Source organism: Monomorium pharaonis, chromosome 3 (assembly GCF_013373865.1).
Source record: "Monomorium pharaonis isolate MP-MQ-018 chromosome 3, ASM1337386v2, whole genome shotgun sequence".
NCBI classification, from domain to species: domain Eukaryota; kingdom Metazoa; phylum Arthropoda; class Insecta; order Hymenoptera; family Formicidae; genus Monomorium; species Monomorium pharaonis.
Genome location: NC_050469.1, coordinates 13,726,580 through 13,744,257, shown reverse-complemented (window position 1 = coordinate 13,744,257; position 17,678 = coordinate 13,726,580). Strand labels below are relative to the sequence as shown.

Sequence of the window (17,678 nt, the reverse complement as noted above, 5' to 3'; positions counted from 1 at the left end):
TGCGATTGGCCGATTCGCTCGAGTCCAAGGGAAATTGTTTTTCCCTTTCACAACGATGGAGGCTTTTGGTTTGAGTTTACTCGGATTCACTCGTCCGCTGTTCGCCGTGTGCACCGAGTAGATTCACACGTCCCGAGGACGTCGAATTTACTCCCTTTTTTCCCTTCCCTCCTTTCTTTCGCGCTGGATTCCCTTTGGAGATTGTGATACGAAACGGTAACTTCGGTCGAGCGAGAGAGGTCTGTCACGCACCGGTAACGCCCTGTGACATCCGCAGGTATTAGTCACTCGACGAAACCTGGCGATATGAGAGATATCTAAGGGAGAGAGCGTGACAGAGAGAGAGAGAGAGAGAGAGAGACAGAGAGAGAGAAAGAAATATTTTCTTTTTCGACGGGATAGTGCATCGAAATGGACAGCAAAGGCAGGAAGATCATCGTCTGCGACAATGGCACCGGGGTAAGCCGCTCGTCTTTCTCGTTTCCTTCGCGAGGTAATCCGCGGGGCCTCCGCCGCGGGGGTCTCGCTGATTGAGAAAGATAGACACGCGATTTAGACACGTGTGAGTTCCCGGCGCCGATGCACCTTTTTGCTTGCAGTTCGTCAAGTGCGGGTATGCCGGCGCCAACTTCCCGGCCCACATATTCCCGTCTATAGTCGGACGGCCGATAATCAGGGCTGTCAACAAGATCGGCGACATCGACGTCAAGGTATGTGGTATCCTACGTCTCTACGGGTTCGCCCGGACCTTAGTTGCGTAAGGATACAAGGCTGATAACTGTATTCTTGTCTCGACACAAGTGATCTGGCAGTTTGATGTCTTGTTTACCGAAATATCATCGTTCTATTGATACTTGTCAAACGTGTTAATTTTTTATGAAAGTTGACGTATATAAAAGTAATTGTTCCGACAATTATATTTACAAATATACAAAAAATCTTGATTCTGATTGTTATAGATTTATGAAATTGAATGAGAGATGAGAAGCATATATTTACCGAAATTTATGAAAGAAGTTCTAAGAGTCGTAACTTTTTATATATCGGTTGACTTATATATAAGGTCTACAATCTTTCGAACTTTTAAGTTGTTCGAGTGTGTTTAATAGTACTAGCATACAGACGATTAATAAGAATAATTATATTTTCAGCAAGAATATTGCATTCGCGTAAGTCCATTATACAGTATTACGTCGTGTGCCCTCCCTGCTTCCCCTTAGCGCTTTTAAGTTTGACTGAAAATAATCCATGTGCTTGTTCATTGATGTAAATAGAACAATTTGAGAGAGGCTAATGACGTTTACTAATCAAAAGGAAATATGTATTTGAAATGTAAGACAAACATTACTTATAGCATTTTAATTTTTAATAATTTGCCAAGTTTATTAATAATTGTTTTTTGAGCCATAATATCGTTTAAGATTGCGTGTGATTCTATATCATACTTAATAAATTTATTTATTGCATTGTGTACAATTCTTTATCAATATAAATATTTTAATAAAGCAAGACAATGTGTCTTTACTAATATACTTATTATAATTGTACATTGGTTATCTACAATTTTTATACTCATGTGCATACTATACTCCTTTTACGATTGTCTAATGTATTTGTGTGCTTACATTTGCTCTCGTAGGATGTGCTTAACATGCCTGTAAGTTGATTGTACTTTCTTGACACTACATACATTTATTACGTTAGTATTTCAATGAGGAAGAATTTTTTTTCAACTACATAGGTGAAAATAGTATGTTATAATTTAGCAAAGAGTTTTTTCAAAGTATTCAGTTATACACATTTCGAAACTGATTTAATATAGAACATTTTTCTAACGTGTGAATTCCATAACTTGAACCTCACAAAAGTAACAATTATATTATGATTACTGTAACACTTTACGAAATATCAGTTAATTCACAAGATATATTAAAAAAAGATGATTAGAAATGTTTTCATATTTATTATTTTTTATTGAAAAATCTGACAAGACAAAATTTTATATGTTAGAAATTACTTGGGCTTTTTTTTATGTAATGAAAACAGATGTCACATTTTTTGGATATTTAGCTAGTCAGTGTTATTTAAATAGAATTAGAATTTTTGTACTACAAGTACATTCATCGTTTTCATAAAATGAATATATCTTGGGGATGTGTGTAGAATTTTTGATAATCATATATTACTGTCGCAGGACTTAATGGTTGGCGATGAAGCAAGTAAACTTCGTTCTATGTTAGAGATAAGTTATCCGATGCAAAATGGGATTGTTAGGTACGTATATATCTTGTATCAAATATTTTAAATATTTATATAATTTCTAAGTACTTGTGTTTGACATAAATAGCAATATATTTAATACTTGATAGAAACTGGGAGGACATGTGTCACGTATGGGATTACACGTTCGGTAAGGAAAAGATGAATATTAATCCTAAAGAATGTAAAATTCTGTTAACCGAACCACCAATGAATCCTATCACGAATAGAGAAAAGATGATAGAGGTAATACGTTATGTACAATTCAGAGAAAGTTAAGCTGAACTTTTATATGATTAAAAACTCAATGAGCTTGACATTATTTACAGGTGATGTTCGAGAAGTACGGTTTTGCTGGAACGTACATCGCGATTCAGGCAGTACTGACGTTATATGCTCAAGGATTAATTAGCGGCGTCGTCGTGGATTCTGGCGATGGTGTCACGCACATTTGTCCCGTGTTCGAGGAGTACGCTTTACCACATCTGACCAGACGGTTAGACATAGCTGGACGCGATATTACGATGTACCTAATTAAATTGCTGCTGCTGCGCGGCTACGCGTTCAATCACTCTGCCGACTTCGAGACTGTGCGAATGCTCAAAGAGAAGTTATGTTACATTGGTTATAATATAGAGACTGAAGAAAAGTTGGCTCTTGAAACCACCGTGTTGGTAGAGTCATATACCGTAAGTAAAATATATGTTATCTGCATAATACAATTTCATTAATATTTAAAATAATTTAGATTAAGATATACAAATTACTATGAATACTTTTAGTTGCCTGATGGGCGTGTGATCAAGGTGGGCGGTGAAAGATTTGCCGCACCAGAAGCACTCTTTCAGCCTCATCTGATTAACGTTGAGGCGCAGGGTATAGCTGAGCTGGTGTTTAGCACAATTCAAGCGGCTGATATTGATATCAGAAGCGAGCTGTACAAGCACATTGTTCTAAGTGGAGGTAGTACAATGTATCCCGGTCTTCCATCAAGACTTGAACGAGAAATTAAGCAACTATATCTTCAAAGAGTATTAAAGAATGATACCACAAAATTAAATGTAAGTGTCACATAATTGACTAATCTATACACTGGAACTAAAATATATAGATGTTTATGCTACGTAATTTTTTACTTGTAGAAATTTAAGATAAAAATTGAAGACTCACCTCGACGTAAGGATATGGTTTTCATGGGTGGTGCTGTATTAGCGGAAATAACGAAAGACCGAGATTCCGTATGGATAACACGGGAGGAATATGAAGAAAAGGGTCTTAGTGTACTAAAAAAATTAGGCTCCTACGATTCATAAGGAAAGTCATAGTAATGTAGGTTACAAAATTTTTAACAGGCAATCAAGTGTTTTTTATACTTAAAATTATCGTTCTTGAAAGTTAGACTTGCGCAGCAGTTTTATGATTTGTTATATAATTGTAAAAAGGTGCTTTACAAAGGAAGTACTTTAAAAAAAAGACTTACTAGCTGTTTGATACTAAACTCTAATGAACTAATGTATTTTTTTTTTAACCATGATATAATTTCAAATAAGTACAACATAAGAGATTTCAAAAATATATTCGAGTATCATGGTCCTGCTATAATATTGAATGTCGACATTAAATGTTAATTTAATAAATTCGTGACTGTCATATTTCAGATAGTTGTATTCTATTCGGAATAATACGTCAATCAGATATGCAAAACAGATGTTGCATTTAATGTGTATTTATAGCTCTCAGGTAAATGTTCAACATATCGATTAATTTTTATTGTTACTTGCGTGATACCTGATGAAAATTTCATTCCTATTTCCTTCTATTTGTCAAACTTTTCTCTGAAAAGTGTAAGTACAATCGAAATTGTAAAACGATTTTATTCGTTGTATAACACTATCTGCCTTTCCATTATGGTAATGTGTAAAAAAGCTGCAAGTATAATGTGACTTTATATTTAAAGTCTATTTCGTATGTATACATATTGCGAAACATGAATTATACGTAATGTAAGTAAAAATAGTCAATATTAAATAATCTGTTGTTGATTAAAAAAATGTTTGAAATCAAATAGTCGGATTTGTATATATGGAATGTTGAGATATTTACAACTTTTTCTTATTATAAACAACAATGCACAGAACTGTAGAACAAAAACAACTAAAATTTTAATTTTTGATGAATATACGTCTATTATAAAATGTTTTACACTACAGCTATTTTAATTTGGCTTCATATTACTTGTTTATGTGCTCGTTATTCGTGTCACACTTACATGCTGGTCTGCGATTTTAATTTTAGCCAATATATTACTATTAATTATATACTTTATATATTAGTACATATGTTACAATTCTTATTTCATGCAGCATATAAAAAATATGATGCATTTACATTTAGATATTTTTGTGACGCGTATTGTACAGATAAACATAATTTTTTTACACTTATTTTCTACTTTCACTAAGTCATGTTATTACTTTCTATAAAGAAGAGATATTTGCACCTCCTTTAACTTAAATCGTAAAGATCACAAATCAAACGTTTATTTTACCTAGGATTTAATATTATTTTAAAAAGTTACATATTCTTTACAAATTGAAACTTTGTTAAAATTATTTGATAAAATATATAAAATTAAGAGATGATTTAAAGGAGGGAATTTTGTACAATGTATATGTATATATAATAGAATAATTTCTTAGGTTTCGTTTCACTGACAGAAATATGTTTCACGAAGAAACATTTGCCATGCTTCTTCGTTCCTGTGCTCTTATTGTACGAGATGAAAGATTGATGAATGACATGATGTGGACATGATTGTTATTTTATAATAAATCTACAACAGTCTTTATTATGTTTTTCCATGTGACCTTTATATCGCATAGCAATGTACACATTTTTATGTACGAATAAAAATAACAGTATAATCTGGTATCATACAATTCAGCGTTTAATTAGATTGTAATGTATAACAAGAGATAAATGTATATGTATCCAATTTTCGTTAAAGATTTGTACAATTGGATTCTGCGACAGCATATTTTGTATAACAAATAACAGGTTGTTATTCGAAGAGAAAAAAGATAGTAGTGTAAAACGGTGCTGCAGCCACGCGTGCTTCATCAAAGTTGCTTTTCCAAGTGTATACAATTGCTATACACTTATTTATATATCATAAATGGCTTTCTTTTTAATATAACGATTCCTCTCCCCCTCTCTCATTCGCAAGCTATATAAGTCGATTATTTTAAGCAAATAAAAAAAGAAAAGGTAATATACAAAACAGTTTCACTTACGTCGTAATGGCCGTTCTACAATTCCTACAGTATGTAACAATACAAACTTGTTTTTACAATAATCACGTGAAGACACTTCGAGATAGTGAATAAGGAATTGGATGGAAAACATTGAAGTTTTTTTTTCTTTTTTCATTCGGTTCACACTCAGAATTTGATCGGCTTATTTTTACATTGATCGATACAAAAGTTCGTGAAACGCTTAAGGAACTTGGGATACTCTCTCTTGTAAACGGCCCGTAAAACGGATGCCGGTGCCCACCCACCTGGATTTACTGAAATTCAAATCGAAGTACATTGGCACAAATAATGAAAGAAACAAAAGGAAATATACATAACACTTATATAATTAAGAACTACAATCGGGAGAACAAGAGTAAAGTTATCAAATTTTATATATACGTTTTAAATATATTAATTACGATAACACTAACATAAAAGTGATTAAATCAATATACTCACCAACTGAACAGTACGTTATTTTACACGTAATGTTCTCCCTTTTTATTTCTTCTTCGTCCTTTGGTGGATCGATGAATGTTTGACATACGAGACAAACCGTCAGATAAACCCTCACGCATTTACCCGTGTTTGGCTGTAACAATAATTTTATTAAGCAATCTGTTGAAATTTGTTTCAAGAGAAATAAATTTTTATAATATATATACCAGATGATCGGGATGTTCAGTACTGTGATTACAGACTATCCATAGATCGTGAGCGTCACGATCCTGATCATCAGACACGCGACGTATGTGTGACCAGAACAATGCGTCCCGTTGGCTCGCTGGCCAGATACGTTTGTGCGTTTGCAGAAATAATAATGTGTCTTTGGAGATATTCTCAACGATTGCCATGTCCTCCAATGTGGCTTCCCAACCGCTTCTGTATTCGGGGCTGAAGAATATTTCACAGACCTCGTGACCAGTCACTCCCTTGACGACGTGACACGCTTTCAGAGGATCTACGACTAATCCATCAGCCTCCTCTTCCCGTCGGTACATTCGCATATCACCATCTTCGGCGAATAATTGCCAACCACCCGCTCCGCCTACGCCAAGCCGAGCGTAATGCAACTGTTCCATTGTAATTTTCTCTATCTGCAAATTGGCAATAAAAAATAATCAATAAACAATAACACGTAAAAGTTTCATATAAGAAAACATCTAACACTTTATTATCGCCTTAAAATTATTAAATTAAATATACGTTAATGTTAAAATTGTTTATAACTTATGCTGCAAAAAAGAACACTAATGAGATAATTTAATATTTTATATTTATGTTTCTTTAGTTAATATTAAGGGAACATTCTACTTTCGCCTAAAATTTACGTAATTTTTTTAGGAACTGTAACTTGAAGAAAAAAAACATTAGTAAAAATTTTTTTTACATAAATTTGACACCTTAGACTTAGACTACTAAGGCTTACAGTACACAAATGGACAGAAATGGCTGACCATGTAAAGTTAGCCGCATTTGGGGACATATTGGCGCTACTTAACACTTTCTAAGTATTCATGCATCATGACTGTTGATTAATCAAAGATCAGCAATGCTGTCTCTTGGCACACATCGGAATATCGTAAGTATTACACGATACCGTATCGCGCGATGCATGCATGTTATCACAATTCACAATAGTGAATGAGATTATAATTATTTCTAGCGCCGAGTCGCGCGTAATTTACTCCTTAAGTCTTGTAAATTTGCATTTTTATCTATTTTGTAATGTGTTCCAGGCGAGTGATGGCACCGAAGCGTATAGATATTTTTGGGCATATGAAAAAAATACAACAATAACAACTTGACAATTGTCCGACATATCAAACGTATAGTTAACCGAAATTTAATATAACAAATATTCTAAGAACTTATTATGTACTGTTTATACACAAATAATTAATAAAGATGTAAAAACTAGATGTAATAACAGAACAAAGAAAAGTTTTATTAAGTAAAAAAGATAATAATTTATTATAATCTAAAAATAATGACGTTACAGATAATATTTATAATCTTTTTTACTTAATAAACTGAGAAAGTACTGTGCACTGAAAAAGTAAATGTCCTCTTAATGTAAATCTATCAATAAAGTCATTAACAATTATTTAATAATCTGTAAGTAAAATCTATAGGTAATTTATAAGTGAAATCTTAATTAGGAATTTTAAGGAAATTAAATAAATGCAAAATATGAAAGACACAAAGTACCTCTGGCCATAGCCTGTGTGTAGATGCGGTTGTAGTGGGAGATGTCAAAATTGAAACAGATTTCTGTTTTAAACGATCTCTTAATTGATTTTCCTCCTCGATTTTGTCCAAACCAGTCTCGACGGCATCGTAAAATTCTTCATCGCAAAGAGCGCTATGCGGACCTTCCTTAAAAATAAAAGTTGCAAACGTTGAAAAAAGTTACATAATTTTAAAGCACAATTTATCTTTTTTAAATCTTAATTTATAATTCACTTATATAATTATATATATATATATATATATATATATATAAAACACAAAGAAATTTTATATGTACATTTAAATATTACTTTTCTATTTATAATTAAAACTCACATTATAAAATTTTAACTTCATTTTTCAAATTGGAAGTACAAATATTTATGTAAAGAATAAAGTAAAACAGTAAGTCTGTATTCCTTAATGGTCTAGAAGATACTAAGCAAGCGAAAGATTTCCAAAGTAGTGACCTAATTGATAATTGCGAAATGTAACCAGAAACGTATTTCTCTTACTTTCTATCACATGGGCGCTAGTTATGTCATCTATCTTCAATATGATGTCATAATTTACAATTAGTATTTATTCTTCACAAATAAGTAACTAAAAATATTAACTTTATATAAAAGTATTTGTAAAAATGCAAAAAAACGGGTATACAATAGTTTGAAAAGTTTAGGAAAAAGTAATAATTGATCTTTTATGCATTTTTATATTCAAATAGAAATATAAAAATTTCTGATTATCAAAAATATTAATAGATAATTCCCCTCCTTAAAAATTGGTAGTTATACACAACAATTAAATATAAAAACATACTCGGCATAAAAGGTATTTTTAGCGATTCTGCTATACTAGAAAATATAATTTATTAATTTTTATCGATCATATTTTTCCAGAGTTCATACTTCTTTTAAAAGTTATCATAATCTTATATAAGTGACAGTTATGTACGTGCTGTTGATCTGTTACATAATAGACAAACAACTCTGGAGCACAAACGTGATGTCCATATTGAATATATCAATAAGTATCAGGCAACTATATTGTGCAAGAGTATTTGTCAATTTTTTAATTTCTTATTTTTTTCTTATGGTTTTTATTATAGAATATTGCAATATAGGGCCAGTTATAACAGCTTCTTGGTGAACTTATTTATCAGATAAACATAAGTCTATCTTCATTTTTTTTCTTAAATAAATAAAGACAGATACATATTTGATATACTTGACAGGTAAGTTTACCAAGAAGTTGGAACAACCGACCATAGTTATATAATTATAAGTACTTGTATAATAAATTTAAAAATCCCAGATGTTGAAGTAATGCATTGATCTATATAGAAGCGGAACTCATAAACTCTGCAGATCTCAAATTTGATTCTCATCTTTATCCCGTATATGCTATGGTTTATTTACTCATTTTGTATCTTTAAAAGCAAATACTTTGATTTACACAAAGTTTGATTAAATACTCAAAAAGTGAAATTGTTATATGTAGTATGAGATTTCAACTTATTTTTAGAATAATAAACTAACACAAGATAAAAATTATACACAGCAACGAGATTCTCCTAAAAGACGGAACTAACCTCATAATCAGGACCTCCGTGTATAACGACTCTAGGCCTCGGAGAGCCATTTTGATGCATGGCAACTTGATCCTTCAGAGCTTTATAAAGTTCTTGCAACTTTCGTTTCTTCTCTACTTCCTTCTCCCATCTACGGCGCCATGCATCCTCTCGCTGTATCATTAATTCGACGCAATGTTGTAAAGTCGCCAACACCCCTTCGCTGGTGGCTTTAAACGTTATTGCTTCACCCTTGAAATCCACCGATTGTTCGGCCGGATTGAATTGCATTGCCTCAATTTTCTTTTCTGGAATTTGTCGCAACAGAGTTAATCAAGTACATTAAAACATACATTTTTTACATATTTTATAATTGTAAATTATGTTTCACACATTTAAAAATTGTTATAGATTTAATCGAAATTCTAAGACAAAAGATAAAAGTATGAGAGAGAGATGTTCACAAATTCAAAAAACTATTATTACCTTCCTTGGAAGTATTCTTGGCATTTCCTGCACAGTTGTCAAAATACTTTTGCAAAGTGTCAATCTGCTTTATTAGAATATCTCTGAAGGTTTCAATTTCGGCCAACTTCTCCTTCAGTCCTCTAATGCCACGCTTAGTAAGACTACCGGCGCTCGTTGTCGATTGTGTGTTTGACACGAGCGAAATGGCACTACCATGTCGTTTGAGGCTATTCTCGCTCCCATACCCAGACTCTGACTGTGTGTGCAGCAAATAAAAATTTCTTAGCATTGTGCACAATTTAACTCAATGGAGTCTTAACTTTAATTACAAAAATATTGATCAAATCTCACAAAAATATAAGAGAAACAATTGCAAGATTTAAGACAAGTAAATTTTAGCATGTTATTAAAATAAATAATTTATATATATACATATATATTAATATATGTATATTATGTAAAAATACATATTGATAGGAAAAAAACTAAAATAACTTTATCTATCGTTACCTTGTAAGACTTCAAGACATCTACCCATCGCTGTTTCTCCTCTGGATTATTTGCCCTCAAATACCAAACTAAACAATCATTTACAGACACATCGAATCTACATTCGTCAAACTGGTGTGCCTGTTGAAAAAGATTATAAATTAGCATAATTACTTGTTGGCTCAACCACTTGCAATAGTATTATGTTTATGTTACTAAATAAAACACATATCTATCTCGCGAAGACCTTTTACCTTGATATTAGCTTTGTACAGACTAATCGAGCCACGACACCCATATCCACTGTCCTGCTCGGATTTGTAATAAGACAAAGTACCATCTTTGAGTACAATAAATCTAGTTTGCCAGCCATGTATGTAATTTGTCCATTTGGATAGTGTACCCTGAAGTTCCGGAACTATGACCCCATCGGAGTCGTCGTCATCGCCGCCGTCGATCTCGGCGTCAACAATGCATTCGGCGTCCTCGTTATTGAGGCCCCGTGGTGTCTCCACCACCTCGTCGGCCATTCTCAACGGTTTCACGGATTGCGACGAGCAAGTCACGATTCAGCGCTCAACTGGGGGAGCGCCTCCTGACATCGCCTGGAAGGCGAAACTGGCAGGGTCGCGGGATCACGGTGAAAAATTAACGATTCCGATCCGACCGGGGTAGGAGGAGACACGCGGAACAGGTCAGCGGGTCGTCACAGCGTGATAAGACGTTTCAAAACATCGTCTTTGACAACTGTCGTACATAACCTGTACGCCAGGTAATCCTTATCAAGCGGAGACATCAATCGAGGGAGGAAGCGCTGGTGTACTACACTATACGTATACGCATACGCATAAAACGAGTGGTTGGCTGGTTGGTTGAGGGAAACGAGGGGGGGATGGTATATCAAACCTCCCTATCGCATAACTCATCGGTCGCGCACTTTACACCATGAGAGCGCGCGTCCCGTTCGATATCGTTGTGATTGACCACACAGCAGACCACAACCACAGTTTCGACCAGTGCTCGGAGTTTCTCCACTGGACCCACCAATCGGAAGGTTCTGCGTTGAATTGATCTACAATTGGCCAGCTACTGCATGAATTTTAAGCTGCTGCATTATGAATACTTCTCGCATTATGAAGATTCTCTCTTATTATTCTCGAAAAAACAACCAAGTTTCTCGTTCATAATTTTTTCCTCGCATAAACAACATATAAGATATGTATTTTCCAAATGTAGTTTTTGGCACTGATGGCTAAGCCACAAAACTGAAAAATTAAAAGCATTTGAATTATTAATTATTCGAAACATTTGAATAAATAATAAAAGATAATATAAATTTATAGGTTTTTTTATAATTTCATATTTCTTTATTAGAATGCATTGAGATATAAACTACAAATATAATAAGCAATTATAATATCTATGTATATATACATCATACACGATGATATCGTTTTCATCGCTTTTTTTACAATAACTTGAGACTATACATGCTCAATATTAAAATAATTTAATGCGTATATAATAATGTGATCTCTAATTTAACTTTGTAATCATCGGTGGATAACAACTTACATTTCGATTCATACATATGTAATCTGGAGAAATATATTCAAAATAAAAATTACAACCTTCTGCTTTTGTTGCATCAATATATTATTATAAATCACGGATAATAAATCACGTGTTCTGGAACTTCTTCTCACGTGTACGATAACAACATAACCAACCTTGCTTACCTGAGTCAACATAAAATTTGGGATGCGATCTATTTGTAGCATCAAGTGGATCGCCTTTGGATTGAAGATTGAATTCATCTCTACATATATTTGATTCAAAAATGAACTCGTCATTATTATTACAGTAAATTGCTGTTATTCCAAATAATGTACAATAACAAGTCTTTTTTAAAATTAATATTACAACACATGGATTTTTTCCTGTAAAGTTAAAGTACAGCAATATAAAATTGTGAAACACTCAAATATTTATTTGGTTACTCTTGAATCAAATTTTTCTTTTTTTATTATATTATTTTTTATTTATATAAAGCCTTGGGAAAATATGTATGTTGAGAAATATTTTGCAATAATTTTCGGATTATCTTTTGTTATCAATATATAAACAAAATGTAATGCCAACTTGCTTTTTATGCCAAAGAGCATTTTTTCTACTCTCTCCTTTACGAGATAGGGGATTTAAATTACATTTGATATTGCTATCTTTTTCTCGCGTGAAAACATCGTAGAATGATTTTGTGACAATTTAAATAATTTCATTCTCGGCGAAAAACTTATACAGCTGATTGTTTTTTGTGAGGAACAGGTTGAATATAAATACATATGCTAACGTAATTTTTATTTAGTAGAATTCGGTTATTCCTGGCACGAATCAAAGTTGATTTCCTAAAAAAACGCAACGAGTACAATAAAATTTAGAATTAAGAAAACACAAGAGAATGCTACGTCATCTGAATTTGTATATATATATATATATATATATATATATATATATATATATATAAAATTATTAGTATTAATTTATACAAATACTTTAATATCCTTACGCGATAGTGATTACTTCTCACATTGCACATTCGAGAAGTTCTACATACAAGGAGAAACAAATCAAGAGACTTATCTCTCACATTCATCTCCTTTTTTCTTCGAGCTTCCAAAACACTGTCATCTTACTGTTATGTTATCTTAATTTTATGTTGCAGGATTTTACTCCTCTTATCGAGACACGTTACAGTTATTACATCATACTTCGAGAAATTCAGAAATTTGGGTTTCTGGACATATATATATACCTACGTCCCTTCTCACGCCTGTAGCGCAAAGTAAAATCATAATAGGTAAATTGTTATTTTTTTTTTCTTTTAAATAATAGCTTAGAAAATATGCAGGTTCGGTTATAGCTAGATGTGTATCGCGGATATCTTTGATCGTTGCATGTGTTCTTTAAAATCTATTTTAATAGAAAATGCGTCGCATCTCCCTCTATCTGTCGCTCGACGTACGTTTAATTCTGCATACATATATATACACGGCGGAGTGGTACCTTGGCACCGGAGTACTTAAATTAGGCTACCGCTTCTTTTTTCTTTTAGTTGGTTATTGGGCATAAATGTATCTTAAACGTTAACAATACTTCGAATAAGGTTCGGGGAGAGGGTCGCGAACAACGAAGCGAAGACGTATAGTTCTCCGTTGTTTCTCGTACCTTTCACACGGTGCCTTCTATCGAACTGTGCGATTAGCGTCAGTAGAAATGTATATGTATACTTCGGTGAATACAGAATGAGAAAAGGAAAACGGGGAGAGGACGTTTCGCTGTAGCGTACTTTTGAAAAATACTCTTAGACTAGGAAAGGAATATACATGTATATGCATATACGTTTTTTAGCATCGAATTTTTCGATAAATCAGTCGTCGATACAGTTAATACTTTCCTTATGGATTTCATCTATTTGTCTATATTAATAATGTTTCCTGGAATTTAAGTAGAGTCTAGTCTTTGTTGCCGCGAGTAAGACAAATTATCTTAATGATTGTTTTGATAAAACGTGAAAAAAAATTCGTCTTTACAACTTGAAATCAATACTAATATACATAATATTGTTACAATCTGTGTCATCAGAGTCAAACAATAATTCAGAAGACATGGCGTTGCTAAATTATTTTCTGCACTGATAATACTCTGACAAAATCACATCCTTATAACCTTTACAGTCGCATTCCACAATAGCTTAGTACAAAAGATATTATGTGAAAAGTGAACTAATTACAATTATTCTTAATTAAATACCGCATAACTATTTCGTACACATGACATCATGATCGTATTTTTGATGTATGTATATACATATATCAAAAATGTGTGTATATACTTAATTTACGTATACACATATATCAAGTATATGTACATACAATTATACGTATATATGTATATATAAATATACATATTAATATATGTATATATGTAATATGTATATGTAAAATAACTTTTTTTGCATTGTACATAGACGGCATTTGAAAAATAAAAAATTGTGATCTGATTTCAGATTAGATTTCGTGGACTGCGACTGAAAATAAAGCCTAGCATTCTGTTATAATTATACCTCGAGGAAATCCTTCAATAAAGTAACGCGACGCTTTTCTGCGATATCCATTTGATTTTCTAGGTCTCCCCGATCCGTCGTTTCCGCTCTTTCAATCTTCCACGAGAGATTTTCTATCTCCGCCTCCAATTGAGCTTGTTGATACTCGAACTGTTGACATAATTCGATTATTCACTTATTGTCACGCGCATATTTTGTCGGACATTATTATCGCGTTATTTTACCAGTTCCTTGCGCGAGCCAGATTCCATGTAATAGGCGTATGGATAAGTGTACTGCAAGGTGTAACGGCACCGCGCTAAGAGTGACGCTGCTTCAAACAGGTGTTGCCAATCTATCCAAGTGCCACTCGCGTTCATCACCTTATTGTTAATTCTCATCTTAATCCCTTCTAACGTTTGCTCTTCCAACTTTAACGATTTACTATGATTTTCCCACTGAAAAAACACAATGATTGTGTTCAGCAAACAAAATTGATCAGGGAGTGCTCAGTGATTCTTTAATATTTGGTTTTTGCCTTTATTTCTTTGCTGGATCTAGAAGTAGAAACTAATCTAATCATAGTAAAGAATCATTAAGCGCTCACTGATCTACTTTGTCTGCTGACAAAAAACAAAAAGATCAAAAATTTTAGATTATTATCAAATCAAACTTACTCGCTCATAATAGTGGAGGTATTTCTTCAGTGCTTCTCTCGCTTGCGCGTGGACACTCTCGTGCGCGATGTTGGGATTCTCCTTGTAACGCGAGCATTCGTAATATTCGCTACCGTGTGCTTTCCAATCCCCAAGGCACATCCAGCAGAAGTCATGCTTGCAATTGTAACATTGCATGTGATTGCAGCCACCATTCTTCTCTATGCAGATATGACATTTTGGACACTGGAAAGAAGATGTTACGATGCATCGAGCGTTTCCTGTGATGTTATGATAAGATATTTCTACATTAGAGATATTTACATCTTTGGTATGAGCACTAATGTAATTCGCTGTCTCGGAGTCGTCCGCGCATTTCGTCAGCCATTTTTTAATTGTACTGCAATCTGTAGGTGCATGGTAGTCCATACCACATCGGAAACTACAATGAAAAACACGACACATATTTTCATTCCTGAACAAAACAATCGGCGTGTAACACGTGTCTGCGATTTACCAGAATATAGTTTTACACGATGAACACATGACCCTCTTCGCTCGTTGTTCCTTCGAGCGTAAAACTATTTGGCAATTTGGACCGGGACAGAATCGTAGTTGTGGATGAGACTTGACGTAATCACAGAAAGCAAACTGCTGATACCTTTCTCTCATGTTAGGCTTAGTAAGTAGGGAAAGGACAAAGTCCTCTGGAGCTAGGACATCGCAATCTTGTGCCATGCAGCTTATACCTAAGCAAGTTAAAAGATATCAATAAATATCGCTGACAAAAAATTAGCACAACATGTAATTCAAGTAGAATTACAAAGTGGAACGACATTACTTACCGGTAGATATACCTTGAGTTATTTGTACTTCAAAATGCATACACCAGCAGTCTTTGCAAAACGAGTGTCCGCACGTTAGTGTAGAGAACTTCTCTGCAGGGCAGATCATTACGCAAACCGAACACAAGCCACCCCGCTGGCCCTTCGTCCCTGGCACTTGTTCCAGGGTAGGCTTAATCTTCGAGCTAATCAGTAAACTGGAAGCATTGGTACGGTATTTCGTGATAATTTCCTGTAACGCCCAGTTGTGCGCATGCAGCAACACTTTGGCTAGGGATGGCGTAACATGAAGACTGTTACTCAACAGCTCTACACTCTCATTCAGTAGCCGCTCCACCTCCTCGACACGCAGACAGTCGAAAATCGCGAACTCCGGGTCTTTCCTGTTCTGTTCGGGGTCCACGTCGTTGTCCACGTCGCCACCCCACGGCTGGACGTTGTAGTAGTCCTCGTAGCCCGGATCACCGCAGTCGGAATCCGAGCAGTCCATCTCGCTGTCATTCTCGCTCGACATCTGCAGATAATAGAAAACATTCCGCGCGTTAGCCTACGAACGTCGGACACTCCATGCACCGACAACGCTAAACATGACGCAGCCCTCGACATAACCTTTACGAACGCAAGGATTTGAGGGCGATTCCCCGAGTGGAAGGTACCGGGACGAAACGATGAGACGAACGAATTCGCGGACTCGCGCGAGAATTACATCGAAAGCGAGCGGACTCGAAGCAAGCGGAGGAATCCGCTTGGCCGAGCATGCGGAGGGAGAGAACGCGTCGCTCGAGCAGAAACGCATCGGAAGGGGAAGGGGGGAGGGGGTAGGGCCGAGGGAGAGAAAGCTTTTGCTCCACGGATTTACCATTCGCGTTCTTCTTTCTCCTTGCGATCCTCCGTCTGTCTGGACGAAACCTGCTCTCGAAATGCCTCTCTCTGTCGCGCGCCCGCGCGCGCGCTCTCTCGCGCGTCGCGTCGCTCCGAAAAAACACGGCAATGCCGTCGCGTGGACGAATGGATGGATAGATGCGCGACGTGAGAATGCGTTGATACGGTACTTTCGTGGTGCACGAGCGATGAGGAGGCACTAGCGCGTTTTTCTCTCGCGGGGAGAAAGGTAAGGAGGGAGGGGGGGGGGGGAGGGAGGAGAGACGGAGACCCACCTTCTCTTTCGGTGACGGCTGCGCCCGCCCGGTTATCAGGAGAGATGCATTTATACGCCTAGTTTTCGCGTGCGAGCAGACTAGCTCGTACGCGACCGTTGAAAGGAGGGCTTGGCGAGCGGATTATCCTCAACCGGCCGATTAACTGTTGCCGTATTGCGAGCGAGCGGACGACGGACGCACGAGCACGCGAGAACGCATCGCGTCTTCCCCCTCCCTCCTATAAGGACCACCTTTCCCCTCTCTCTCTTGTTCTTCTCCCTCTCCCGTGCGCGCGCGCGCGGACACGCGGTGAGTGTGTGGATCTTACATACACACGCGTCATAACAGATGATCCCTCATCCTTGTTTAACCGCATAGCAGATAAGAACGTCAAAGTCACCTGACGCGAAACAGCTGAGCGCGATCGCGGAGACAAAACGCGTGGAGAGAACTCCGCGGTTTTATCCTCCTCCTTTTTCCGAGAAAGAAATGGTACTTCCGCGAGGATTAGAGAGGTAAAGGAGAATGAGAGAGGGAGGAAGGGACGAGAAATGAATCGCCCGGGGAGCGATTAGTGACGTCACCGGCTCTGCCGTGGATTAATTCCTAGTAAAACACGATT

The 17,678-nt window shown here is 35.6% G+C and overlaps 3 protein-coding genes and 1 long non-coding RNA gene across 10 annotated transcripts; 2 read left to right on the top strand and 2 right to left on the bottom strand.

The window, feature by feature from the left end:
• Positions 1-31: 31 nt before the first annotated feature.
• On the top strand, positions 32-5,107 carry LOC105832856 (actin-related protein 2). Of its 6 annotated transcripts, XM_012674144.3 has the most exons (9): positions 32-459; positions 600-710; positions 1,152-1,169; positions 1,640-1,657; positions 2,195-2,274; positions 2,370-2,505; positions 2,589-2,948; positions 3,042-3,320; positions 3,402-5,107. In XM_012674144.3, exons 1-9 carry the CDS (start codon positions 412-414, stop codon positions 3,570-3,572), a joined length of 1,221 nt encoding a protein of 406 aa, XP_012529598.1. In that variant the 5' UTR covers positions 32-411; the 3' UTR covers positions 3,573-5,107. The 6 variants fall into 6 exon arrangements, with proteins under 6 accessions (XP_012529598.1, XP_012529599.1, XP_012529600.1 ...); XM_012674145.3 differs by lacking the exon at positions 1,152-1,169; XM_012674146.3 differs by lacking the exon at positions 1,640-1,657.
• A 5-nt stretch (positions 5,108-5,112) lies between these two features.
• Positions 5,113-11,565, bottom strand: LOC105832854 (ceramide transfer protein). The gene is made up of 8 exons (XM_012674142.3): positions 10,569-11,565; positions 10,336-10,455; positions 9,844-10,081; positions 9,379-9,665; positions 7,767-7,934; positions 6,221-6,652; positions 6,015-6,147; positions 5,113-5,827 (listed from the first exon to the last, which is right to left on the bottom strand). The coding sequence occupies exons 1-8, from the start codon at positions 10,842-10,844 to the stop codon at positions 5,700-5,702; spliced, it is 1,782 nt and encodes a 593-aa protein (XP_012529596.1). The 5' UTR covers positions 10,845-11,565; the 3' UTR covers positions 5,113-5,699.
• On the top strand, positions 6,652-7,662 carry LOC118644992. Its single transcript, XR_004962753.1, has 2 exons — positions 6,652-7,137; positions 7,295-7,662. It is a non-coding gene; the product is annotated as an uncharacterized LOC118644992 (long non-coding RNA).
• Positions 11,566-13,182: 1,617 nt separating the features above from the next.
• Positions 13,183-17,301, bottom strand: LOC105840802 (potential E3 ubiquitin-protein ligase ariadne-2). 2 transcript variants are annotated; one of them, XM_012687873.3, is made up of 7 exons: positions 17,075-17,301; positions 15,918-16,431; positions 15,590-15,821; positions 15,397-15,514; positions 15,094-15,318; positions 14,662-14,874; positions 13,183-14,587 (listed from the first exon to the last, which is right to left on the bottom strand). In XM_012687873.3, the coding sequence occupies exons 2-7, from the start codon at positions 16,429-16,431 to the stop codon at positions 14,432-14,434; spliced, it is 1,458 nt and encodes a 485-aa protein (XP_012543327.1). In that variant the 5' UTR covers positions 17,075-17,301; the 3' UTR covers positions 13,183-14,431. The 2 variants fall into 2 exon arrangements, with proteins under 2 accessions (XP_012543327.1, XP_012543326.1); XM_012687872.3 differs by lacking the exon at positions 17,075-17,301 and adding an exon at positions 16,777-17,009.
• Between the last annotated feature and the right edge of the window lie 377 nt (positions 17,302-17,678).